Source organism: Protomyctophum parallelum (assembly GCF_964188405.1).
Source record: "Protomyctophum parallelum genome assembly, chromosome: 11".
Taxonomy (NCBI): Eukaryota; Metazoa; Chordata; class Actinopteri; order Myctophiformes; family Myctophidae; genus Protomyctophum; species Protomyctophum parallelum.
In genome coordinates, this window is record NC_139707.1 from 46,064,502 (window position 1) to 46,092,064 (window position 27,563).

At 42.8% G+C, this 27,563-nt stretch overlaps 3 protein-coding genes across 3 annotated transcripts in view; 1 reads left to right on the plus strand and 2 right to left on the minus strand.

Annotated features, from left to right (window-relative positions):
• Positions 1-11,137, minus strand: part of LOC310866726 (ras-related protein Ral-B) — a 33,925-nt gene extending 22,788 nt beyond the window's left edge. The window contains exon 1 of the mRNA XM_083776444.1: positions 10,969-11,137. The gene's annotated coding sequence lies outside the window, so the exon portion shown is untranslated. The remainder of the gene's footprint in view (positions 1-10,968) is intronic.
• Positions 11,138-15,386: 4,249 nt separating this feature from the next.
• rmp64 (ribonuclease MRP subunit p64) lies at positions 15,387-23,284 on the minus strand. Its single transcript, XM_083776831.1, has 9 exons — positions 23,167-23,284; positions 21,575-21,729; positions 20,262-20,350; positions 19,318-19,452; positions 18,076-18,153; positions 17,653-17,981; positions 17,355-17,413; positions 16,388-16,617; positions 15,387-15,898 (listed from the first exon to the last, which is right to left on the minus strand). The coding sequence occupies exons 1-9, from the start codon at positions 23,264-23,266 to the stop codon at positions 15,499-15,501; spliced, it is 1,575 nt and encodes a 524-aa protein (XP_083632957.1). The 5' UTR covers positions 23,267-23,284; the 3' UTR covers positions 15,387-15,498.
• Positions 23,285-23,436: 152 nt separating this feature from the next.
• On the plus strand, positions 23,437-27,470 carry tex30 (testis expressed 30). The gene is made up of 5 exons (XM_083776204.1): positions 23,437-23,493; positions 24,543-24,797; positions 25,451-25,502; positions 26,160-26,374; positions 27,251-27,470. The coding sequence occupies exons 1-5, from the start codon at positions 23,473-23,475 to the stop codon at positions 27,410-27,412; spliced, it is 705 nt and encodes a 234-aa protein (XP_083632330.1). The 5' UTR covers positions 23,437-23,472; the 3' UTR covers positions 27,413-27,470.
• Positions 27,471-27,563: the final 93 nt, after the last annotated feature.

The following is a 27,563-nucleotide window of genomic DNA, read 5'->3' on the forward strand; positions in this document are numbered from 1 at the left end:
CATATTGTATAAAAGTGTATGTTGCAGATTAAACTTTTTCTCCATAGATTTCTTTGTAGTTGTTACGTCCCCACCAAAGAGGTCCAGGTGTTATTTTGTGCGAAAACTCCTTATTGGCTATTTCCCCTACCATAAGCCCTAAATGAATTGCATTGAATTGAATGGGGCTATGGGGTGTTGTGCCAATTCGCTTATTTCCATCTAAATAAGTAGTAAAGTGTGCCGCTTGGGATATCATTTACATTATGAAGAGAGGATATATACAAAGAAATTATAATTTTGAGCGATGGAAATAAGCGAATTAGCACAACACCCCATAGCCCCATTAAATTCAATGCAATTCATGTAGGGCTTATGGTAGGGGAAATAGCCAATAATTAACTTTTGCACAAAAAAAAAACACCTGGACCGAAATTGTCAGTATATTTAGTCTTAGTTTTAGTCATCATAGCTTAAGTTTTTATTTAGTTTCCACTTCCAGTTTTTGTCAGTGGAATATTTCAAAAATAGCAGACCTCATATATTTTCTCTCTCTCTCTCATCTCTCTCTCTCTCTCTCTCCTCTCTCTCTCTCCTCTCTCTCCTCTCTCCTCTCTCTCTCTCCTCTCTCTCTCTCTCTCTCTCTCTCTCTCTCTCTCTCTCTCTCTTCCTCTGGCTCTCTCTCTCTCTCTCTCTCTCTCTCTCTCTCTCTCTCATCTCTCTCTCTCTCTCTCTCTCTCTCTCTCTCTCTCTCTCTCTCTCTCTCTCTCTCTCTCTCTCTCTCTCTCTCTCTCTCTCTCTCTCTCTCTCTCTCTCTCTCTCTCTCTCTCTCTCTCGTGCAGACTACACTATCACATCATAAACATGCCAGGCATACATTAGAATGTGAACGCAGTACGCACGCCGTTGAAAGAATGCCTGGTATGTATGATGCAGAGACTCATGTATTTCATGTAGCAGCTCGTTCCTGTGGGCCAACTCCCTTATGTTGGCTAGGTGGGGGAGGTAGGGAGGGACTAGTTGCACCTTGTTGCAGGGCATGCTGGGACTTGTAGTGAAAGTAGCAGTAAAACTCAGAGGATAAACAAACAAGAAAGGCTAAAAGCAGAGTACAATAGAGCGGCGCAGTCGCTCCCCCTTTCAGAACAACGAACGGCCCAGGAAATGAAATGCAATGCATTCTGACCATAGGATTTTCTTTAAGTATTTATTTAAAGACGGTTACGCCGCGGACAAAGCCAACTCGGATCGTGACAAATCATGACAATGAACACAATATTTTGGGCCGATCAAATCATTAGAAAGAAGAAAATAAAGTCAGGAGACAACACTATTTGTTTTGTTTTTCTTCTTATAAATTATTTGATCGGCCCAAAACATTGTGTTCATTGTCATGATTTGTCACGATCCGAGTTGGCTTTGTCCGCAGCGTAACCGTCTTTAAATAAATACTTACTATGGTCAGAATGCATTGCATTTCATTTCCTGGGCCGTTCGTTGTTCTGAAAGGGGGAGGGACTGCGCCGCTCTATAGTAAAGGGTGGTCAACTGGCCCCATAGCTGAAGGGGTCAAAGTCCCATAGCTGAAGGGGTCAACTGGCCCCATAGCTGAAGGGGTCAAAGTCCCATAGCTGAAGGGGTCAACTGGCCCCATAGCTGAAGGGGTCAAAGTCCCATAGCTGAAGGGGTCAAAGTCCATAGCTGAAGGGGTCAACTGGCCCCATAGCTGAAGGGGTCAAAGTCCCATAGCTGAAGGGGTCAACTGGCCCCATAGCTGAAGGGGTCAAAGTCCCATAGCTGAAGGGGTCAAAGTCCCATAGCTGAAGGGGTCAAAGTCCCATAGCTGAAGGGTCAACTGGCCCCATAGCTGAAGGGGTCAAAGTCCCATAGCTGAAGGGGTCAAAGTCCCATAGCTGAAGGGGTCAACTGGCCCCATAGCTGAAGGGGTCAAAGTCCCATAGCTGAAGGGGTCAACTGGCCCCATAGCTGAAGGGGTCAACTGGCCCCATAGCTGAAGGGTCAAAGTCCATAGCTGAAGGGGTCAAAGTCCCATAGCTGAAGGGGTCAAAGTCCCATAGCTGAAGGGGTCAACGTCCCATAGCTGAAGGGGTCAAAGTCCTGGTGGAGTGGGAGAGTGGGAGTGATGAAGCAGCGCTGCAGGAAGTACAGTATGAAGTACAGTATGTGTACAGTATGTGTGCAGGAAGGATCATTGAGTTAAAGTGATTGATGTTCAACTAAACACACTGTTTATTTGCAAAGGGCATGATTATGTACTTCAACGTTAATATCGGTTGTTCACCTTTCCTCTTCCTCCTAATCATCAAGTAACCAGCCTACACAAACATGTCAGGATAAGTTTCTCTTTTAGACAAATATAAAACCCACCCAATTCTCATGTTATTATTACTATCGGACAGAAAACCTCCAATCTCCATATTTTAACTGTTTGTGTTTTGTTTTTCTTTGTAAATGAATGCCATACTTCATCATACTACAGTGTGTGTCACATAAAAGCATCAAGAGTAGCAGATCCTTAACCCATTCTGATCCGAGATCAGATTCTAAAATGTCTTCTACATCCTGACAGTTCTCTGAAAAAGCTATGTTTCCATGTCAGTCGTTCTTCGATTTTCAAAAATAGCAGACCTACAAGCTCGTAGCGCTGCTATTTTTCAATAGCTAAAGCATAACATACGCTAACACCAACAGGGGTTCCCGCCCCAAAATGGGTTGTCGATCTGCTACTTTTGTATACTTTTGGATTTTAACCTCATACAAGGGAATAGTTCTTAAGTATAGTGTCCTGTGCTTTTTTGTTCTCCTCAGAATAAAGACGGAGTCTGGCTGCTGCTAGGCATCAAGAATCTTGAGTTACAGGAAAGCTCAGGTTTTCCCTGCTTGATGAATAGACGTATAGGACCGACACCACCGAGGGAGATGCCTGTCTGTCTGCAGCAGGGGGGAGGGGGGCGGGGGGGGGTCTGCCTGTCTGTCTGTCTGTCTGTCTGCAGCAGAGGGGGGGGGGGGGGGGGGGGTCTGCCTGTCTGTCTGTCTGTCTGTCTGCAGCAGGGGGGGGGGGGGGTCTGCCTGTCTGTCTGTCTGTCTGTCTGCAGCAGAGGGGGGGTATCTTGTAATGGCCATGATGGTTTTACAGGACAGACAGTGCTCTTCTCCTCCCCCGACAGCCCACGGGGGTTAACAAATAATCCCATTCCTCAACCCCATGAGTCCTAGATAGGAGCTTGACACTCTGTACAGAATGTATGGCCCTTCGCTTCCCTCACTCAGATATCGGAAAAGGAGGGGGGGAGGGGGGGGGGGGCAGACGAGAGACGATTGATGGGGACAGGGTACGCGTGTCTCTCCCATCTCCCTCCGCCTCCCCTTAAGCCATTTAGGCCTGACGTAGAAATTAAAAATATATATATATATATTCAAAGATATTTTTTCAAATATAGCAGACCTACAAGCTCGCGCGCTATGAGCCTGTAGATCTGCAATTTTTCAATAGCTAAAGTATAACAATGCTCAGTGACGTCGAAATAAAAAACAAGTCTTCTGAAAGAATACATATACGAAGATCTGCGCCGCATTTTCACGATTAAAAATAAATAAATCGCAGACATACAAGCTTGTAGAGCGCCACTCGATGGCGCGCTACGAGCTTGTAGATCTGCTATTTTTCCAATAGCCAAAAGTATAACATAATGCTTTAATAGTTAAAACACCAAAAGGGGTTCCCCTGCCGTATACCGTTCAGAATGGGATAATCAGTCGTACGGACGGAAGCGGCTAGCCTTTTCCAAGTCCAATAAAAAAAAGTCTTATATCAAGTCGTCTCTCTTTTATCCTTCCTGACCGGCCGGCCGAAGCGTCCACTTCCACTGCAACGTCATTAGCAGATGGTCTTTTGACTCCCTCTGCCATTTACACGCCCTGACCTCCATAAACGACCAGACCGGAGAGAGAGAGGAGCTACCGACCGGGGGTCAGCGAGGGGAGGGAGGAGGCTTATTATAAAATGAAATGCTGACAAGCGCCCAATGTGGTAATAAAAGTTCTTCCTTGATAGTAGCCCCAAAGCCAAGACTGTCATTAGAACCATTGGCCCCATCAGGACCACTATAATAGTATATATCGTCCGTTATTCGACTGTACATACAGCCATTTATCCGTTATCGGCAGTTATGCGGCCCAGCCATCTACTGTAGACGTACTGTACTGCAGACTACTGTACGTCGTCGTCACTAGTGCCGGGGCAGAAACTTTTGTTCCCTATGTTTAGGGCGGGGAACCCCTTTTGGTGTTAGCATTACGTTATGCTTTAGCTATTGAAAAATAGCAGACCTACAAGCTCGTAGCGCGCCACCGAGTGGCGCGCTACGAGCTTGTAGGTCTGCTATTTTTGAAAAATCGAAGGACGACTGACATAGTAAACATAGCTTTTTCAGAAAACTGTCAGGATGTAAAAGACATTTTTTGAATCTGATCTCGGGTCAGAATGGGTTAGAGAAGAAAGTGATCTGAGGTGGTTGGAGACAGTGAGTCCATGCATGCGTTGGAGATCATGCAGGAGATCTTTGGAAAGGGGAATTCTGCGCCAGTTCTGGCCTGTTCTCAGGACCTCTCTCTCTCCACCTTTGATGACGTTCACTTTGAATACGGCTCAAGGGGGAGTAGAGCTGACTCCATCCGACACAATCTGGTGTTCTTGTTGTTACAAAATTATCACAATGTGGCAAGTGGCAACACAATGTTAGCACAATGTTAACACAAGAGGCTTTCTTGCAATGACTTGCATGCTTTGTGAACACAAACAAACTTGTGTTGTACTTATGTTGTTAACACACACACACACACACACACACACACACACACACACACACACACCTTGAGACTGGGAGGTATAGAGGAGTTCCAGAAGAAGAACGTATTTGCACCTACTGTGATATAAATGATATTGAGAATGAGCTCCATTTTCTTTTCTATTGCCCGTTGTATCATGAGCTACGTCAAAGGTTATTTAACAGGTGTAAAAATATAGACCTGATGTGGTTAAGTGATGCAGAGCGACTGAGATGGATATTCGAACAAAAGATATTTGCATTAGCAGAATATATAGAGAAAGCTTGGGACATACGGACAAAGAAAACTTATATGTGACGTATTTTATTTTATTTCATGATAATGCTCATTTCTGTTCAAATACTTGTGTAACTTCTGTGTGGGGAAGTGAAACGTGATATTGTTTATTTATGTTGTTGGCGTCTTATAATCCCGTAAGGGATGGGTCTTAACGACAAGACACGAAAATAAAAATGCATTCATTCATTCATTCACAGCCAACGTTGGTCACTTCAGTCTGTCATAATTATTACCAACACCTGGGAGAATTAATAAAACAACGTCAAACTAAACATTCTGACTTCAGAAACTGAGTCAGACAAACAAGACACTTGAAAGTCTATGAAATACTTCTATAAGCATAATTCTGTCATGAGCAATTGCACTTGTAAATCATGGTTTACTCGGAGTAATCCAGTAAGAGTGTGGTGACAAGCTTTGATCTCGCCGCAAAGCGGGGGTGCCTATGGGCGATAGTTCCAAACATTGCTCCTATGGCTGGAACTATCCCATTGAGATAGAATGAGTACTTCCTGCATTCCATTGTTACAATGGAGTGTCATTACTCTCTTACTAGATTACACTGGGTTTACTCTAACTTCATCACACAATAACAGGCTCAAGTCTGTTTAACTCAAATATTATGCTAGATCCTAAATGTTTTTTAAACAGTATGAAAATTCGACAGGTTCTCCTAGCTTTAGGCTTTTTTTAACAGTGGTGCTTACAGTAATTCCCTCATAGCATATCAGTGATCATTATCTTGCCGTCACCAAAACGTGAAATGAGAATCTGATAAGGGGCCGTCTTCGAATTCCTTCCCCACAAGATGAAGCACAAATGCCAGGAATGGCGAGCGAGTGGCAAGCGTGAGTCAACTCAATAATACTAAAGCACAACCGAAACCATAACAAATAGGTCTCGTGTGTCAAACAAGTTCCGTTTTCGCTAGAATCAGCGATCCGTTTGTGAGATTAATACTAGTAACAGACACCAACAAGGCCAAGGGAGGCACACTGACATTTGCAGAATATCAACATTCACTCACACTAGTTGACTTCAATTAAGCTTTTTATATCGCGCATGATTTATTAACCCGCAGGTTCACCATCTCAACAAGTGAATTCACCTTTTGGTGTTACTTTAGCTATTGAAAAACAGCAGATCTACAAGCTCGTAGCGCGGCACCGAGTGGCGCGCTACGAGCTTGTAGATCTGCTGTTTTTGAAAAAGCGTGAAAATGTTCTTTCAGAGCGAACGTTTCTAACTCAAATCTTTGCTTCTGGAGGGTCCCTGGAACTACATATTGTCAGATGAGGGTCGGAGGCCAATTACATATCATTTTTGGGGGTCCTTGACATGAAAATGTTTGAGAACGACTGACATAGAAACATGTGTTTTTCAGGATTTAGAAGACATTTGAAGAATCGTCCTCAAGTCAAATATTTATTAATATAATGAACCACAGTGTGGAGTAACTTAGTCTAACTAAGTCTGTGTGTTTTCAGGTTACAACAGCGAGCTGAAAACATTCTACAAACACTGAATACAGTCAAATATAATTATTAGGCCTCATCACTGAAAACATTCTACAAACACTGAATACAGTCAAATATAACTAGGCCTCATCACTGAAAACATTCTACAAACACTGAATACAGTCAAATTAATATAATTAGGCCTCATCACTGAACAAGGATGTGGAGCAGTGTTCTCTTCTTCTCCGACATAATTGTCTCTGTCGGGTGGAAAAACCTCATTACGTCCAAAACGGTTAAAGGATAAAAAAGAAAAAAGAAAAGGAAAAACAGCAAAAGTAGCAGATCTACAAGCTCAAAACGTGTCGCTTCGCGCCACGTTTCGAGCTTGTAGATCTGCTACTTTTGTGTGACTGTATAAGCTCAAGTTGGGCTTTAATTTACGAACATATTAGTTAGAATATGTGTTTTCTGCGAAAGTGAATCATCATGAAACAAAGACTATGGGGAGGATGATACAAGATAGCAAAGTATTGTTCATGGCCTTTTTTTTTTGAGGTTGTCTGACTGAAAGTAGGTCTCACTCACCCCCCTGAGGCACATTCATCTGGATGATGTATTTATTTCTCACGTTCCTCTAATGGCATTCCATAGAACAGTCACTGCCATCATGCTGATTTAGATGGAAGAACTCCCTCCCAGTTCAATACACTACTACAGCACACACACACAGACACACACACACACACACACACACACACACACGCACGCCTCCAAACCTAACCCATTCTGACCCGAGATCAGATTCATACGAGGTTTCCACTGGACACACACTGGTCTGATTAACACATTCTGACCCGAGATCAGATTCCAGAAATGTCAGTCGTTCTTCGATCTTTCAAAAATAGCAGACCTACAAGCTCGTAGCGCGCCACTCGGTGGCGCGCTATGAGCTTGTAGATCTGCTATTTTTAAATAGCTAAAGCACGACATGATGCTCACACCAAAATGGGTTCCCGCGCAAAATGGGCTAATATCCAGCATAGAGGTTGTTATTTCAACAAAGTCAGATCAAACATGTGCCTGGCTCAACCATCATGAATCATGGCCGCTGAGCAAACGGACATCACTCAACGCACGTGGGCATCGTTCCATCGATCCCTCCCTAGGTTTACATATCGTTGCCGCTCGGGGCAGAAACCTCTCCGTCTCCAGATTTGAACGACAACGACGACAACATACATTAAGTTAAAGTGGTTAAGAGTGTGTGTGTGTGTGTGTGTGTGGTTGAACTTAGAATACAGCAACTTCCAATTTGCCTGGTCTACAAGATACACTACACCTGTATTGTATACCCATCAAGTACCTGTCAATCAAATCCACAATCACAACACCAGAAGGGAGCGCCACAGATCGCAGATTTTGCACAAACAAGGGTCTCAATTCGTTCTCCTGGTATGCCACCAAAATGCGGAATGCCCTAAATGGTGCATTTATATGGCGCCTTTATCCGAGGCGCTTTACAGAGATCACCCACACACACATTCGTACACCGATGGCAGCGGAAACCATGCAAGGCACCAACTAGCACATAGGGAGCAATTAGGGGTTCAGTGTCTTGCTCAAGGGCACTTCGACAGTAACTTTGGGGGAGCCCGGGTTCGAACTGGAAACCTTACGGTTACCATCCAGCCACTGCCGCCCCCCCAACAGCCAACAACTCTTTCAAAACCGCCCCAAAAGAACATTAAGAGAAGGAAAAAGTCAACCCCTTGTATTGTATACTCTACTTCCCTGTGCTTGTCCATGTGCAAACGGTTAATAAAAGTATTCAATCAATCATCATAATACTGCCTTTCAAATGTTCCTGAAACTCCCAAGATGAGGACCAGTGCTAGTGAAATGTTTGTGACCAGTAATGTACCCCACCTTTCATGCTGTACTGAAGAATTTTATGTTTAGATTCATGTGTAGACTGAGGGAATTAACAGGGATCAGTGATACAGTCTTTTCCTCATGTTTCTGGAAACACTGGAGGAAATGTTTATATGTTTTTAATTCACAAGGACTGCCTGGAGTGAAAATAGCCTGATACATAGGCTATCTCTGTGTTGTTTTGTTTTTACTGTCTTGTTTTTCCCTGTTGTTTGTATATGGACCCATTGTGTCTGAAATAAAGTTTTCATTCAATCAATGTGGATTTTTACAAATATTGAATCAATGAAAAGTATCATTGTTGAGTTGTAACTAAATAATAACCATACATGCACTGTGACTGGAGACCCTTTAGTGTTCCTGTTTTGGGACACAGGAGGGTTCCACTCTCCACAACGACAACAAAATGCTAAAAACTCATTTTAACTTTCTCTCCATTAGATGGACGGCAGTTAGCCGCAATTTGCAACTCTAGATTTTTTTTATAATGGGATGAATCTAGAGTTGCAATACCCTCCATTGACTCCCCACTCATCCAATTTGGTTTGCGATCTGCTTGTATTAAACAACATTAAACTCACCAACATTGCAGCTGTAGTCCAAGCTTGAATTATCCTCTTTCAATCTGCTGAGCTTTTGTTTCATAAAAATCCACCGTAGAAATGTTATGAGATACTTTCTGTAAAGACATTCTGTGCAGGTGATTATTTTTCTAAGTGTTGGAGTTTGGAAGCACTCGTCGTATGTCACTGAACGGCCCTGCGTACCACCTGTTTCGAATTTGCACATAATGCAAATAACCCTAACCCTAAGCAGCGTGAACCGTTAACAAAAAACGAGTGCTTCCAAAATCCAAACTGCAACACTTAGAAAAATAATCACCTGCACAGAATGTCTTGACAGAAAGTAGCTCATAACATCTCTACGGGGGATTTTTATGAAAAACAAGCTCGGCAGATTGAAAGAGGATAATTCAAGCTTGGACTACACAGCTGCAATGTGGGTGAGTTTAACGTCGTTTAAGACAAGCAGACAGCAAACCAAATTGGATGAGTGGGGAGTCAATGGAGGGTATTGCAACTCTAGATTCATCCCAATATAAAACAAATCTAGAGTTGCAAATTGTGGCTAGACGGCAGTACCCACCTGAGGTAAGTGGCACAACAATAGTGTGTGTGTGTGTGTGTGTGTGTGTGTGTGTGTGTGTGTGTGTGTGTGTGTGTGTGTGTGTGTGTGTGTGTGTGTGTCATGTGTGTGTGTTGTAAACTAAGAGCTTTTTGCTGACGGGTGACTTTGCGCTCAAGGCACACACAGTAATGAGCAACCTTGGGTGTGTCTTGTAAACAGTTAGCGGAACAACTGCTGGTGGAAACTACAGGAGTTAGTTGGTCAAACGTAATAGAATAGTAAATGCTCCCATGATGATGATGGCAATGAATGACACCACCATTGGCCTGCTTCCATGCGCAAATAACCCATTCTGACCTGAGATCAGATTCATACGAGGTTTCCGCCGGACACACACTGGTCTGATGAACCCATTCTGACCTGAGATCAGATTCTAAAAATGTCAGTCGTTCTTCGATTTTTTTCAAAAATAGCAGACCTACAAGCTCGTATCGCGCCACTCGGTGGCGCGATATGAGCTTGTAGATCTGCTATTTTTAAATAGCTAAAGCATAACATGATGCTGACACCAAAATGGGTGCCCGGTCAGAATGGGATAAATAGTGATCTGATCTGGTGGCCATGTGCATGGTCACTCAGTTCAGTAGATCAGTGTGGCATGGAGAGTACTTAATAGACAGTTTAATTAACACAGAGAAGATCACGAGAGAATACTCAGTGAGCCAGGGAAGTGTTGTAATGTGTGTCTATAGTACTGTCTGGAGAGTGTACAAAGAACTACACATGTAGTTTGTACACCAACAACAGTACAAATTAACAGCACATTTAACTCTCCACCAAAATGCCCCCCCCCCCAAAAAAAGTCACATTTTGAAGAGTGATTTTATATATAGTATATATAGTATATATAGTCATATATAGTCATATCTACTACTTAATGCATGAACACCATACAGTCACCAAGTATAGCTGTGCCATCGAACATGGATTATATAGACATGTATCCCAGAGATCCAGCTATATACACGAACAACAGACGAGGCTAATCGGGAATATATCATCTTTAAAACACACACACACACACACACACCACAGTTGATGGAATACATTAATAATAATACTAATTTCATCTAAAAACCAGGCGGCATTATTGGTGGTTGGTCTGCTATAGTCCTTTTTTTGCCTTGAATTGAAGGAGCTGCTATACAGTTTACAGACAGTATAGCAGCCTGCCTGTGTGTGTGTGTGTGTGTGTGTGCATGATGTGAAAACAGTCAGTTATGTATCACACATACATACGGTGCTGTTTATTGCAACTTACCAAAGCAGGAATTAGTTAGCCGTGACTCTTCTCTCTCTCTCCCCGTAGCGGAATGCTATCTTGATGGCTGCATTTAATGTGACAACAGACAGACAGACAGAAGACACTCAGTCAGAGAGCTGCAACAAAACCTCCTCTCTCTAAATAAAAAAACCCCACCTTCCCAAACCTTCCCTTCCTTTTCCTTCCTTCCTTCTCTCTCTCTCTCTCTCTCTCTCCTTCCGCTGCAGAACACAGCCGGCCACATCCCATGGCCCGGAGGGACTGCGACGCTGTGATTGGCTGGTCCAGTGTTTCGCAGCAACCGCTGGCATACATTTCTTTATTCATTATTTTAGTTTTGTTTGTTTGTTTGTTTGTTTGTTTGTTTGTTTGTTTGTTTGTGTTTGTTTGATTTATTTATTTATTTATTTATTTATTTATTTATTTATTTATTTATTTATTTATTTATTTATTTATTTATTTATTTATTTTATTATTACTACATAGTAGACAATTATCCAGTGTGTGCGTGTGACTGTGACTGTGTGTGTGTGTGTGTGTGTGTGTGTGTGTGTGTGTGTGTGTGTGTGTGTGTGTGTGTGTGTGTGTGTGTGTGTGTGTGTGTGTGTGTGTGTATGTGTGTGTGTGTGTGTGTGTGTGTGTATCGAGCTTTTTACAGTATCTATGGTATGGAGTGATCTTGACTTGGCAGATATAAATTGATTTCTTGGAGATGTTTTGATTCTATTGTTCCACTTTTTGCTTTGGCAATGTAAACGTATGTTTTCTCATGCCCTGAATTGTATTGAGTTTGTGCCTAAAATGTACTGTAATTCTGCAAACTGTTAATACATTTTTCAATCAATCAAAAAACCTTTGATTTGATTGTGTGTGTGTGTGTGTGTGTGTGTGTGTGTGTGTGTGTGTGTGTGTGTGTGTGTGTGTGTGTGTGTCATACAAATAGCTCATAGATATATATTGTCTATTAAGACATTTATCATTCAAGCTTGAGTTTCATGTTGGTAGTTTAAAGGAAAAGAAAGAAACATCAGTTGTAAAATAAATATGAAAACTGTGATTATATATAAAGCGTGCACAGCGTTGCCACCTCTTAGCCAATCACAGGGCGGCTATCCACCCCAGGCTATGGGATCTGATCTGGACCCAGTGGGACTAAACCCGACAGGATATGACGTTTAAAGCACCCACCATTCAAATTCAACCTACTAACTTCGCCCTGCTCTAAATGCATTCCCCTCGTGTTACATTTACACTGTTTATATGGTTATAGTACAAGTGTGATTTTTTTTATTGGTTTCTTCTGTTGTGATTTTGTGCATTATTGACAATGTATTTTATTCTAGTGTGTGCCTCCTTGTTATCTCTATATATGTTTTTCTGTTAAAGCACTTTGTGACTGGTTTATTATTATTATTATTATTATTATTATTATTATTATGTTATTAAGCTATAAGCCAAGCCACGAACACACCAATGCAGGCTGCAGCAGAGAGTACCCGTATTTCAATTTTTTTCTATCCAAAATAAAAATAAAAGATAACTTGCATGTATCTGTGGCAGCACAAGTGGATGTCCACCAGGTGGCGCCAGGTGACCGAGTGAAGGGACCATTCCATCTTCACCTGCGATCTCCATAATAAACATGTGGTACCAAGTAAATTAAGTAATCAAATAGTGTTTTGTTTTTGGAACATGAAGGAGCAGATATACAGCTGGTTGTACAGTGAGCTGTATAATGTATTCACAGTCACACAAGCTTTTCATTAGTGTATGTATATATAGACAAATATAACACCCATTTTCATCCCCCCCACGGCAATACTACTTTACTTCACATAAAGCTCTCACAAGCTAAAGCCATAAATATCTCATCTAGCACCGCTGCTACAAGAAGCAGATAACTGTCTATTCCCGAAGACACAACTAAGATAAAACCAGTAAGACGCCTAAGGGCGAGAAGGCCCTAAAGGGCGAGGGCGCGTCGCGCACACATCAACATGGAATGAATTCTGTACTGGCCATATAAGGACCATGTCTTGGGTGTACAGGGTTTGATGAGGTAAGATCAACATATGGAAGGTCAGAACAGCCCCACCCTCAAACGCCTCCACTGGCTTCCCGTCAAAGACCGCATCACCTACAAACTCCTCCTGCTCATCTTCAAAGCTCTCCACGGACTAGCCCCCCAGTACCTGTCCGACCTCCTCGAGGACTACATCCCGGCCCGTACACTGCGGTCTTCAGACCTTGGGCTCCTCACTGTCCGTCATGGGAAAAGGCGGTCCCTCGGCAACAGGGCCTTCAGTGTGGCTGCCCCTGCACTCTGGAACTCTCTGCCCTACGAGATTCGCCAAGCCAAAACTGTGGACTCTTTCAAGTCTGCACTGAAGCGACACTTGTTCATCCAGGCTTTTGGAAATTAATTATGTTTTGTTGTGTTGTAAAGCGCTTTGGGTTTCTTGAAAGGCGCTATAGAAATGCAAGTTATTATTATTATTATTATTAGAACAGGTCAGCTCCATATTTGGAGATCTAAGGGTGGTAGCGGGGACATTCTCTTGAGGGTACAGGATTTGATGAGGGCCGGGACTTAATTTTCGGGCCTGTTGAGAACTCTTAGTTATCGCCGACTGCACTAATAACCTTGGGGCAGGCACCCGTCTAGAGTTTGAATGGACAGGTATCAGTCAAAAAGGAGACATCGAAAAGGAAGGATGGATGGGGAAAGTTTATTAAGCTACTGAGTTACATAAACTACCCCCCTTGGTCTGGTCTCCTCATATGCACCTGTAACCTTTGTAGGTGTGCAAAAGAACCTTTTATTCCCCAAATAGATTTTTTTTTACCCCTTACATCGCCACACTTTTCTGTGTTGCCACTGACATTGTACCGTACTGGCTCACCTGCAGTGTTACTTAGGAGAGCAATACGTTTACTTTCCATATTACTCCTTAGAAAAATTACTTGTCATTACTTGGAATCAAGAGTAATTATAGTTACATATTACTTTATATTACTTTTCAACCGGGCCCCTTCCACCCTTCTAAAGAACACAATCTGTTTAGCCAGCTCCTTTTACAACTGAATCCAATTCATTGGAATAAGAAGTCTCCAATCAGCCAAAGTGAATTATTGCAGGATATAAAACAAAATATTCAACATTCTCTCCCTCAGTCATTTTCAGCTGCATACTCCAACAATATGAACTGCACACACTGGCTGCAAAATATCTAAACGGACAGTATATTGTAAAACTTTGTTGGGCAATATATGATATAATATATATATATATATATGATATAATATATATATGTGACTTATTATACTTTTGCGCCCCCGCACCTGCAAAGAAGGATCCTACAACACCACAATATGTTTAGTTTAGTCAGCTTATTTTAGAACTGAATCCAATTGTTTTCAATAATAATAATATTAGGAAGAGTCGCCAATCAGCCAAAAAAAAGCTATAAATTAAAGGAGCAATCTCTCTTGACCTTTTAAATTAAATGTTTTTAAACGGTAGCCAACAAATCCAGAGTAATATGTGCTATTTTGTTTTACAAAGTAAATAGGTATAATATTACTGTTTTGGCAGAGTAATACCTTACTTTACAGGTTACTGTAAAAAAGTAATAATATTACAGTAATATGTAACAACCCTCCGCCCAGAGCATCTCCAGCCTACTCCTCCATCTTAAGGCTCATACATACTCCAGTTTTTGGTGATAGGTTATCACCGTTTTAAGTGATAGCTTATAACCTAAAACGGTGATAAGAGTCGAGGCCGTCATACTCGCGGTGATGTCCTTAAGGATTGACCCCGCCTCCCTGTGGTTTACCCAACTTCTAGACCAATCAGTGAACGGGGTGATAAAGACTTGTCTGATAGAGATGGGTCTGTGTCCGCGGTGATAGCTGATCGTCACCGCGACTGACGTAATGGTGTAGTTTTCCAACCCTTTAAAAACTACACCAAAAAGTTATGTATGAGCCTTTACATCCCTCTCCCCAGCCTGTAGGAGTGCATGCAGCGACAAAGACCACCCTCCCCACCCAGCTTCCCCTCCCCAAACACGGGTCAAAAATGTGTTCCTAATAGACTCTCGACCAAAAGCACCTTCCTTCTCGACTTCTTGAAGTCGTGCAATTATCGCGTTGAAATTCTCATGTTGGTGTAAATTCACCCAATTAGACCTGAGATCGATTCTACAAATGCCTTTCTAAATCCTGACAGTTTTCTGAACAACCCATGTTTCTATATATCAGTGGTTCTCAACTGTGTTGTTCCAGGGACCCCCCCCCCCCCCCCCCAGAAGCAAAGATTTGAGTTAAAAACGTTCACTCTGAAGTCTGAAAGAATATATTCAAACATTTGGGCCACGTTTTCATGATTTTTCAAAAATAGCAGACCTACAAGCTCGATGCCGCGCTATGAGCTTGTAGACCTGCTATTTTTCAATAGCTAAAGTACAACATAATGCTTAAAACGCCAAAAGGGGTTCCCACCCCCAAAATGGGTTAAAAATGTCAGAAGCCAACCGAGGCAAATATATCATCTATTTCATCGTGGCGGCTCACAGAAAGAGAAGCCAGAGGTGTGATTTTAGAGGCGTTTTCGCCGCTCTCAGCCTGGTCCTGGTCCATGACTTGTTGTGTCCTCCTCATTGCAGGCTTTTGAAACACTTTGGGCAGTTCAGTCCTCTTGCCGTGGCTTTCACACGGATTGCGTTCAGCGTGGAGGACTCTGGCCATCGTCCTGTGGTTGAATCTCTCCCGGAGACACGGGAAACGAGTTCTATGGTGGGCTCTCCTCCTCCTCCGGAGGGCAGAGACGGACGACCGGACGCTGGCGGGGAGGACCGGTCCCGTCGGAGAAGAAGAGGCCCAGCAGGCGTCCCGTTTGAAGCGCCGCAGCTTCCTCTGGACACTGAGGACAGGACAACATTAAAGAGGTCAGGACAACATTAAAGAGGTCAGGACAACATTAAAGAGGTCAGGACAACATTAAAGAGGTCAGGACAACATTAAAGAGGTCAACATTAAAGAGGTCAGGAGTCAGGACAACATTAAAGAGGTCAGGACAACATTAAAGAGGACAGGACAACATTAAAGAGGTCTCTTTAATTGTGTCCTGACCTCTTTAATGTTGTCCTGTCCTCTTTAATGTTGTCCTGACCTCTTTAATGTTGTCCTGATCTGCTATTTTCAAACACATTTAAATATAGCATGATAAATAAGCTTGTAGATCTGCCATTTCTGTCATAACCAACGCAAAAATCTAAAATTACACAGATGTTTTCCCAGTATTAATGGGATAATAAGTGAAGACAATAATAAGTAAGAAGACAATAAGATGATAATAAATAAATAAGACGACAATAATAGATATAGCTTTAAACACCAAAATGTCCCTCACTTGAAACCCGCCGCCTCCAGGTGTTTCATCCTACGACACCTCAGGTGGACGAAGGACAGAAGGCGCGTTTCCCGTCCGAGGCGGTGGGCTCTGCACCACGGGACCATGTTCTCCAGGTGGGCCAACAGCTGGCTGAAGGTGGTCGCTACGGTCACGTGTTTGTGGAACATCTCCTTCTGTCCAGCAACAGCAGCAGCATCCTGTGTAGAAGATTCTGGTTCGGTAGACTCCTACAATATACAGAACATGGAATAAACAAAATATCCCTGACTGAAGTTTAACCCATTTTGGACTGAGTTTGATTTAAAAAAAGGCTTCTGAATCCTAACATCTTTCTGAAAAAACTATGTCGTTGGTGCTCAACCTTTTTCATGTCAAAGACCCCCAGAATTATCTCTATTGGGCCACGGACCCCAGAATTATCTCTATTGGGCCACGGACCCCCCTCCCCCCCATCTCAAAATATGTAGTTCCAGGGACCCCCCCCCCAGAAGCAAATATTTTAGTTAAAAATTCGCTCTGAAAATATATATTCAATGATTTGCGGCACATTTTTACGATTTTTCAAAAATAGCAGACCTACAAGCTCGTAGCGCGCCACTCGGTGGCGCGCTATGAGCTTGTAGATCTGCTATTTTTAAATGGCTAAAGTATAACATAATGCTTAAAACACCAAGAGGGGTTCCCGCCCAAAATGGGTCTCAACTTACTGCCGTTCTACATGCAACCAAATCGGTTGAAGAAATGCGGCTTCTATGGAATCCAAATGACTGAAATCAGTCATGTGGCGAATGATAACTTTCAACCCATGAATGTATGAACATAAATGATAGAAGCATTAGACCGTACGTCGCGTACGACCTAAGATGTGATGATGAATGCTTGTTAAATTGTTTGTGCTCAAATCGTTGACAAATTGACAAAAATAGGAGAGACAAGTGATCATATATTTATTTGGCTCACATACCTCTGTAAAGTCCTTGAAGAGATTGCACAAAGCTTTGCCATCAAGATCACAGATTCCCACTGTGAAAGAGGAATGTATAAATTAGTTTAGTAATTTAGTGCATAATAGCTTCCACTTTGTCACTGGAATCTACTACATTTTCATTTTTATCTCGACTCAAGAAATGCTTCTGGAGGTCCCTGGAACAAGATATTTTGAGATGTCTTGAACTACCGGTACGTCCAATTAAGTGAAGGTCTTTGGTTAGGAGAGCCTCAATGATTCTAATGACATGATTCAAATTTAACATTTTACACACCTCTTTTCACAGAGATGCCTATGTGATGTTCTTCGAAGCTCTTCTCGGTCATCCTGTCCTCCTTCTCCTTCGCCATTTTCAGCATCTCTTTATGCTTCATAATCTCCATCCTCGCCCGTTTCAGCTGCTTCGGATCTCGCACGGCGGAGGCCGTTATCAAGGAGGCGGTTTCTTCGTCTTCCGAAGGTCCCAGGAACTGATCCATGTCTGCTGGAAGGGAGTAGTCCTTGAGGTAAGGCATGGGCCGAGCCTGGGACACCTCTCCGAGGAGACGCAGGATCTGCGTGTAGAGGGGAGCCAGGTTGGCCAGAATGCCCCGGAAGAACACCCTGATTTGGGGAGGGAGGGGCGGACAAAGGTTGTGTGAATTTAACCCATTTAGGACCTGGAATAACGTTGATGTACCTTGCAGAAAGAACTCACCACAGGCGGCTGAGCATGGCGGTTATCACTACATTCAAGATAATGAACTCCTCCCACTTCAGAGTCTGCTTCGAGAGTCTGCAGGTACCACAGGTTAAGGGAAAACCCATAAAGTGGCACGGAGGAGATACAAGTTTAATGTTCTATTTTATAAGTAGAAATCCTATTCCCTAAAACAACATCCCGTCTGTCCGTAAAATGTAGTGAAAAATAAACAACTGTGGACTGATTTTTTTGCATTCTGGAAGGCATTCTGAAGAAGCAGAGCCAGACTGATATCGCCTCTGTCAGGTGGAAAATGTCAAATGTCCAAAATGGTTATTTTTCAGGATTCATATCGCTTTGAGTTTCTAGCTTTCAGATCTGATACTTGTGATGCTTTTGTGTGACACTGTAGGATGATCAGCAAGTAGGGCATTATTATTTACGGGGGGAAAAAGTCAAAATCTGGAGATAAGATTTGTCCCCGACAGCAATGATACAGTATATCAGTTTGACCAATATATCTGTCATGAATATTTTGACTTTTTCTCTGAGTCCTCAGAGAATCTTTAACCACATTCAACCTGACATGCCTGTTTTGGGCATGGCACTGTAAGAGAAAGCATTCAACATTTTTGAGTGGTGCAACCACTCCTACAAGCAGCAATGTCCGTGTACCTGTATGTGTGTATAAGTGAGCACGAGTATGTTACTTATTAATACCAGTAGGGGGCACCAGAAACAGAGAGAGGTGTATTGCTCTGCCTGCTAATAAGAGAGAGAGAGAGAGAGAGAGAGAGAGAGAGAGAGAGGTGGGGGGGGGGAATTGCACCACTCAGTTCACACGGGTGTGATTTTTCAGAAACCTCATGTTGCCGAATTTTATTTCAGTTTTCAGTTCATCAGTGAAAGAACACAGCCGGCGAACATTTTTCGTCATAGTTTTACTTGATGAAATCAACACTGGTCACAGTGAATGTATATGTTTATTTTCCCTTTTTACCTCCCTTATGATGATTTCCTGTTCTGTTCTTTGACTATATTGAAGTGTCTATTTGTACGTCTCTAAATGTTTTCATGAATTGAACATGGTGGACCCTCTTGTAAACAAGTGTAATGCTTTATTGGGTCGTCCACTCACAGTTAACAGTCTTTGTATTGAGTGTGTGCTTGAAATGTACTGTAATTCTGCAAACTGTTAATACATATTTCAATCAATCAATCAATGGGAGTCAAAGCGTTTGGACCATGGAAGGATACGTGAAGGCTCTGCCACAGTGAGTCATGGTGCAGCTCATGAGCCGGGCAGCTCCCAGAACCTTGAGACAAAGCCACTCCAGCATGGGCTGACTGGGGACGTCACACTCCATACCCTCACTGTGCATGCTCAGCTCTCTGGAAAACAAGACATATATGGGGACGTCACACTCCATACCCTCACTGTGCATGCTCAGCTCTCTGGAAAACAAGACATATCGGTGTGGGCAACATACATGACATGGAAATACAGGAAAATTACATTAGACTGCTCTCAAAATGTGTGAACAGTGCACTGCAGTCAGACACAGTACAAGCCAATGATAAAGTATAATAATACGCATACTGTATGATACAGTACATGTGACACAGAAACCACATGTGCATATTTGCATAAATGTAACATTTATGTTATGAAGTTTCAATTAGTCTGCAGAGAAGACCAATGGAGCAGGTAAGGTAAGGTTCTAGTTGACATCACATGCTCGCATGTTGTTGGTTTGTTAAGTTAAAGTGCTACCCTCCACCTTTTTAATGTTTTTGTTGGACTAGTAGTGACAGTAGGGATTTGCATCATAGGCTAAAAGGCACAGCAACAGAGCCATTTCTTAAATAGATTTAACCCATTTAGACCCGGAGAAATATTCTATAAACATAGGGTTTTCTGAAAAACCCTGTTTCTATGTCAGTCATTCGCAAACATTTTCATGTCAAGGACCTCCAAGATTATATGTAGGCCTAATTGCCCACCGACTCCATGTGAAAATATGTTGTTCCAGGGAGTCCCCAGAAGCAAAGATTTGTGTTAAAAACGTTCACTCTGAAAGAATATATATATTCTACGATTCGTGCCACATTTTCACGATTTTTCTAAAGTAGCAGATCTACAAGCTCATAGCTATGAGCTTGTAGATCTGCTATTTTATTTAACAGCTGATCATTAGTACCTTTGGAATTTAGTTGGACACAGATCCGTCAAATCCTGAAGGGCAGCATCCAGCTTCATCTCCTTCAACCTGTTGATGCATTGTTCAACCTGCCACACACATAATGCTACTTTAATGCAAAGACAGACAGACAGAGAGACAGACAGAGAGACAGACAGACAGCATGGGCACACTTGAGCCGACAGCCGCGGACAGAAGAAGCTATGTTTTACGTAATTTCCCAGTTTTTAGACAGCTGGTGGATGGAAAAGAAGCTCCACCCCCGCAGCTGACCGCAGCGGAGGAGAGCGTTTCCGGGAATCTGTCCGTCGCGGCAGTCAGCCGCTACCGCGTTTTTTTTTTTTTTTTTAACTTGACAAAATAAAAGTGTTCTTTGTGCCTCAACACAATAACTCTCATTTTTTGGAGGGGAATATTTGTGAAACATTTTATTTCCATACAACCAATACAACCAATACCCCAGTATAGAGGGTATGCGCGTGACATCATCATCAAACCAGGAAGTTATGCAGGAATGCCTACTGACTTTTGAGTGGCAAAAAACTACTTTCTGGCCTCGACAGCCCAGACATCCAAACAGAAAAGTCTTGTCTGATTGCATTAAACAACGTTAAACAATGTTAAACTCATTTTGCAGGTTGCTTTGCCACTTTAAGCATGCGCAGAGGAGATCTGATTTGTATAAGCTTGCCTTGGTGTGACTGTACTATACAGGCATAGAGCCCCGCTCTCCGCTGGCTGTACTGTACTGTACTAAACAGGCATAGAGCCCCGCTATCCGCTGGCTGTACTGTACTGTACTAAACAGGCATAGAGCCCCGCTATCCGCTGGCTGTACTGTACTGTACTAAACAGGCATAGAGCCCCGCTCTCCGCTGGCTGCTGCGCGGCCCGCGTCACGCTCATAGGACCGGACCTTAGTCTTTTTCAAAAAAGTATTAGTGGACCTTCAGCATTTCTAGTTGAGGACGGTGGCGGTGGCTCAGGGGTAGAGTGCCTGGAAGGTAACCGTAAGGTTGCCAGTTCAAACCCGGGCTCCCCCAGAGTTACTGTCGAAGTGTCCTTGAGCAAGACACTGAACCCCTAATTGCTCCTGATGTGCTAGTTGGTGCCTTGCATGGTTTCCGCTGCCATCGGTGTATGAATGGGTGAATGTAATGCACAATCTCTGTAAAAGCGCCTTGGATAAAGGCGCTATATAAATGCACCATTTACCATTTACCATTTTAGGACCCCTCTGCGCTAGTGGTTCCAATTGGGATGGGCTGTTTATCTTTCTACACGACTTTTCTGTACGACTGGAGGAGCCTCACCTGTTTCAATGCTCTGAAGGTTCGGTTCCCCCTGGTGCTGTAGTGGAGAACATACAGCAGTTCGTAGAGGACACGGACTTCAGTCTGGAGAAGCTCGCTCCGGAGCAGCATGAGGACTTTGTCATTTTCCAGCAGGAGCTGGTCAACATTTTCATCTGGAAAACACAATCAAAATGATGTTCCACTTAAAATGATGTTGCACTTAAAGTAATGGTTGAGTTGAGGAGTTCCTCACGGCTCTATGCTAGTGTGTGTTCATTTTTCCCCCACAATCCAGAGCTGGGGTTTAAGTGCTTAACCCATTTTGACCTGACTTCGAAATGTGAAAAATGACAGTTTTCTGAAATACTATTTTTTCTGTATCAGTCAGTGGTGCTCAATATTTCATGTCAAGGACCCCAACAATTATATGCAATATGCCTCCGCCCCCCCATCTGAAAATATGTTGTTCCGGGGACCTCTCCAGAAGCAAAGATCTGAGTTAAAATATTCACTCAGTAATAATATATATTCAAAGATTTGAGGCACATTTTCACAGTTTTTCAAAAATAGCTATAGCATAATGCTAACACTAAGTATTAACATGCCATACTGAAATGCCACTTGACAGTTTTCAAATCAGCCTCATGGTGGCGCTACAACAGGCCAAGTTGCGGCTCACACACACACACACACACACACACACACACACACAGTCACACACACACAGTCACACACACACACAAACATGTTTAAATTACTCCTAAACATTTTGCCAAACATCACACACTCTCCTATCCTCCTGGTGGAGACCTGTGCCCAGAAGGGCACTTTTTCTAGTTAATTTCTGCATCTCTTATAGGGCCCATTTAACCATATAATGCATTTGGATGGCAAAACGGCAGATCTGCAAGTTCAGTGTCTTGAATGAGATGTGCTGTGAGTTTGCATATCTGCTATTTTCCAGCATGGGACCGTTGCACAGTGAAGTATAAACAAGGCTTTAGGATTTACAAACCGTGCATATCCACGGATAGGCTATACGGATATAGGCTATTGTTTATAATTTATGTCATCCCCAATGATAACATAAACAACACACAGTCACACGACACGTACAGGCATGCTCTTCTGAGTCTTCTTGCTTTGCCAGATTTATTTCACCACCCCAAGGTTACATAGCCTACTTACTGTACATGAACACACTTGACATTGGTACTCATTTGGGATTATTTGGCCCTTACAAAGTGAATCGAACATGGTGGACCCTGTTGTAAACAAGTGTAATGCTTAATTGGGTCGTCCTCTCACAGTTAATTAACAGTCTTTGTATTGAGTTTGTGCTTGAAATGTACTCTAGTTCTGCAAACTGTTAATAAATATTTAAATCAATCAATCAATCAAAAACGAAATGAAAATGCAGACTGTCAGGCTACAGATACACTCTCCTGGCCTAGGCTGTAATATGATCCTGTGGAAACAACAGTCCCATGTGGGTAATAAATGCATGTGAGCAGAGCAGACTTAGAGTAACTTCGGGCAGTGTGCAGCAGGACAATAACACAACACCACAGTGATCATCATCATGACATCCTCCAAACTAACTAACTGACCTGTATCATCAGTGATCTGTGATATCCTGACAGATGAAACGGCGCCAGGTAAAGGAATGTTGACTTTATTCCAGGGTTCTGCTGCCATCATAGAACACATCAGGCTGCCATGCTGGGTGTGAGTTCCTCTTCTCACGGAACTAACTCACACAGGCACAGCCTATCACAGTGGCGTGTCATGTAAACGTCACGAACTCAGGAAAGCCTATCACAGTCAGACAAATGCCGACGTCACGACACAGCCTATCATAACAGTCAGATAAAAGCCGACGTCACGAACACGAATGTTTTTGAGATCAGAGAAGAATGGAGGACAAGTTTCAGGAGGTAAACATGAAGCATGCTCGCTTTGCGTTCACAAACTAAAGTCCAATGTCCAATGTCCAATTTGAGATTTTATTGTTTTACACGCGTAACACGCCATTATAATGTTATTTTTCGATATTTTAATCATAATATATAAAGACCCAATTAGTGAATGTGAGTCTCCAGGTTTTCTTTTAGAATAATGACACTGTACTGATTTACTATGAGTATGACAGCTGGTTCTCTAACTTAAATTCTACAATTTTCTAGGACTCTAAAAACTCTTGAGTGTAGAAAATGTAACCAAATGGACCCTTAGGTTTCACATGTATGCCATGATGTCTGTGCCATGTGTGACTATACACATGATGCATAGGCTACTTGTCTTGTTGATGTGTTTTGTCTTGTTCTGCACTCGGTACATTTTGAATGTTGTAAATATGCTAAATATTGATTTGATTAAAAACAAAAAAAATGAATACAAATCAGTGGTTCTCTAAGTCCGAGGACCTCCATGCCCCCCAGGGCCCTCCAAGGGTACGGGGGGGTCCTTGAGGAGGGGACTCAAGCCAAGGGGGTCCCCAGAAAAATGATCAGTTATTTAACCTCTTATAGCCCTACCCTGTTTTAATGTATACTAAATCTAAATCTATCTCTCTACCTTTTTGTTTCTTATAGCTTTTAAACCTTTTAAACCTTTTGTTGTTGTTGGCACATGTTTCTTCATGTGCCAACAACACATTTAGGGCGGCTGTGGCTCAGGAGGTAGAGCAGGTCGTCCAATGATCCCTGGGTCGGCGGTTCGAATCCCGGCTCCTCCTCCATGTCTACATATCGAAGTGTCCTTGGGCAAGACACTAAAAAACCCTACATTGCCTCCAATGAGTCGGTCGGTGTGAGCTCGCCACCGTCGGTGTGTGAATGTGGGAAGTGAGGACGCTGGCGTCGACTGTTCGCTGCTTCACCTCCCAATGTATGAATGAATGAACCATTTGTAAAGCGCTTTGAGCACTTGGAAAAGCGCTATAAAAATGCAATTCATTATTATTTTCATGTTACCTTCTCTCCAGGTCAAAGTGAAGGTTCCCTTTGGGAGCAAACAGCTGGAGGCAGCACTGTGCCTCCCCACCGCCGCCGCTGTACCACATGACCGTGGCGTGCACGACGTGGCGGTCGTCCTCACGCACGGCGCGGGAGGAGACATGAACTTCACACACCTGGTGTCTCTGGCACACGCCTTGGCCCGCCACGGATACGCCTGTCTGCGGTTCACCTGCAAGGGGCCCAACCTGGGCCACAGGGTGAAGGCGTTCCGCGCCGCCTGGGTGGGTATATAGGCATCTTCTTAAAAATATGTTCAGTGTGTTTAACTGTTCAAATGACATCTAATGCAACGTTTCTTTTTCAAGCCATGGCAAGGACCCCTTAGCTGAGAGATGAAGCAGGGACCACCCCCCCCCCCCCCCCCCCCCCCCACTACATATTGTATAAATCGTGTTGCAGATTCAACTTTTCAATAGATTTCATGTTTTCTAACCTAGCACTGACATTGTACTTGCCTTTTTGTTTTTGTTTCTTGAATTAAAGTTGTTCCTACTGTTTTATGTAAAGCGCTTTGGGTACTATTATTATTTAGATAAATTCATAGACTTGTTTGACAGCACTGTCAATGTGTAGCCTTATTGGATTCATGTTAATAGTGTCGTTTTCGGACACTTAAATACTCTAAACTTGTACAGATCTAGATGGTCTATTTTCTGCTAATGTTCCCCTCAGAATAGAGATGCCTAGTGTTCAAATAGCTCCTATCACACAAAGCCCCCTGTAGTATACAGTATATCTACTGTATATACTAATATCTATATCTAGGTATATCTGTAGTATATAACCCCTAGTGGTCCCCCTGTTGAAGACTCCTGATCCCTGATGTGTTGACGTACATCGATTAAATGCAATTAATAACTTTTCCACTTGCCAGGAATACCTGAGATCGCAGGATGAATACACCATAAGCCACATTTTCCTCGGAGGTAAGCATTAATTAAAAAGATGTGTGTGAACACAACTCGTGCATTATTTAATATCTACTGTACATCCATCCATCCTGGTAGGTTCAGGTTGGTAGTAAATTAATTCATTGTTAAGAGGAAAGTGTTGAGAAAGTAGAAATTGATGAATGTGTCCGGGTGACCGAAGGTCCTTCACGTTTAAGTTTCGTTGCAAGTGTGGGTCTTAATTTAAATTCTAGATGGCATTAAAATGTTTTAAGAGATCTTAGATAATAGATAATGAAGCTGTATCTACAAGGAGGTACTTTGTAAAAAAGAAAGCTGTCAAGATAGCAAACGACCTCTCATCCACTCTGCAGGGAGTTCCAACTACTTCCCTCTGGTAGACGGTACAAAGTACCAAAAGCTAACTGTATGTTTTTTTTTTTATTCCTTCATCCCAAATGCCATTAAGGTACTAAATGATACCATGTCTCGCTAGATTTGTTGTTTTTCCAATGTATTTGACACTGTTGTCCTGCACTTTTTTGCCATGAGAAAATAATTGTGTTAAGTGTTGTTGTTGCTGTTGTTGTAACCGTTTGTTTTTTACTGTTGTTTGAGACCGAAGACAAATTTCCACATGTGGACAATAAATGAAACTAACTAACTACTGTCCATCTCTGTGCCACCCCATAGGCAGGTCCATGGGATCTCGTGCTGCCGTGGCTCTGGCCAGACAGTTGAGCGACCAGACAGAGGACTCGGTCCGGGGGGTGGTCTGTCTGTCCTTCCCCCTGCACCCCCCGGGACAGACGCACAGCCATCGGCAGCGGAGCGAGGACCTCCGGGAGCTGCCTCCACAGATGCCTGTTCTGTTTGTGTCGGGCGCCCAGGACAACATGTGCAACAGGGTACTAAAAATCTACATTTTATTAATGGAGGCTATGTTATTGCACAACAACGCAACCAATGGCATTTGGTTGGACTCTTCCAGCATTTGATTGACATTATTTAATTTCACTTTGCTCTGGTTCCATCTTTTTAGGGCATAATTCTGTAAGAGGCCCAATGAGAAAAGATGTCTGCACACAGCTCTGCTCCACAACGTTTAGTTTTTTATTATAAAAACACTAATTTTACAGGTTCACAACATTTCGGCTACTAGTATAGTTTGGTGATTACTTTTGATTCAGTAATAGTCTTACTTTTAAAAAAAATCTTAAAAAGGTCTTAAAAGTCCTCAACCCATTTAGACCTGAGGACGATTCTACACTGTCTTCTAAATAAATTTTTATTTTAGTTTTTTTACCCGTCTGTAAAACAACTGCCCTTTCCAGACCATGAATGCAGCATTTACTACGGTAAAATAAATGCAAATGCCCTCCTCTCCTTTCCATGGCAGCATTCAGAAGAATTGCTTTCCCCCCCCCCCCAAAGTCTCCTGAACTTAAAACGCATCATTTTGCGTTGAACAATTTCTTTTTAGAAATCCATGTCGTTACACCTGCATCTCCACAAGCTAAAGAAGAGTGCTGGGTTGCGCCCCTGAAAATAGCTGATCTACAAGCTCTCAACGTGTCGCAGCGCGACGCGTTGAGAGCTTGTAGATCAGCTATTTTTGTCCAGAAGTACGGTATTTCAGCCCCCTGCCTCTCTCTCTTGCCTCTCCTCTAGGTCCTCTTCGATGGCGTGCTGGAGGACATGAAGGCCACAGCGGAGGTGTGTTGGCTAGAAGGAGGCAGTCATGGCGTCTCTAACACCCTCTGCACGTCCCTGTCCTCTCCTAGGTCCTCTTCGATGGCGTGCTGGAGGAGATGAAGGCCACAGCGGAGGTGTGTTGGCTAGAAGGAGGCAGCCATGGTCTCGCGGTGAAGGGGAGGACAGAGGAATCCGTCATGGATGAAGTGAACTCGCGAGTCGTCGCCTGGATTGTGAAGCATACGTCCTAGTTGTACATTAATGTCTTGTACTGTAGCTGTTGTTTATACCATTGTATATTGTGTCATATACAGTATATATATATATATATAGTGTGTGTGTATATATATATTCATACTGTACTCGCAGACATTCTTTGCCTGTGGAAAGAATAGTCTGGTA

Excerpts from the sequence above, each read along its gene's own strand:
- rmp64 (XM_083776831.1), bottom strand. The coding sequence starts at position 23,266 with ATGTGTTCTATGATGGCAGCAGAACCCTGGAATAAAGTCAACATTCCT. Across the intron at positions 16,618-17,354 it reads TCTTCAAGGACTTTACAGAG|GAGTCTACCGAACCAGAATC; the intron begins GTATGTGAGCCA and ends TGTATATTGTAG. Across the intron at positions 15,899-16,387 it reads CTGGAGGCGGCGGGTTTCAA|TGTCCAGAGGAAGCTGCGGC; the intron begins GTGAGGGACATT and ends TCCTGTCCTCAG.
- tex30 (XM_083776204.1), top strand. The coding sequence starts at position 23,473 with ATGGAGGACAAGTTTCAGGAG. Across the intron at positions 23,494-24,542 it reads TGGAGGACAAGTTTCAGGAG|GTCAAAGTGAAGGTTCCCTT; the intron begins GTAAACATGAAG and ends CCTTCTCTCCAG. Across the intron at positions 25,503-26,159 it reads AAGCCACATTTTCCTCGGAG|GCAGGTCCATGGGATCTCGT; the intron begins GTAAGCATTAAT and ends GCCACCCCATAG.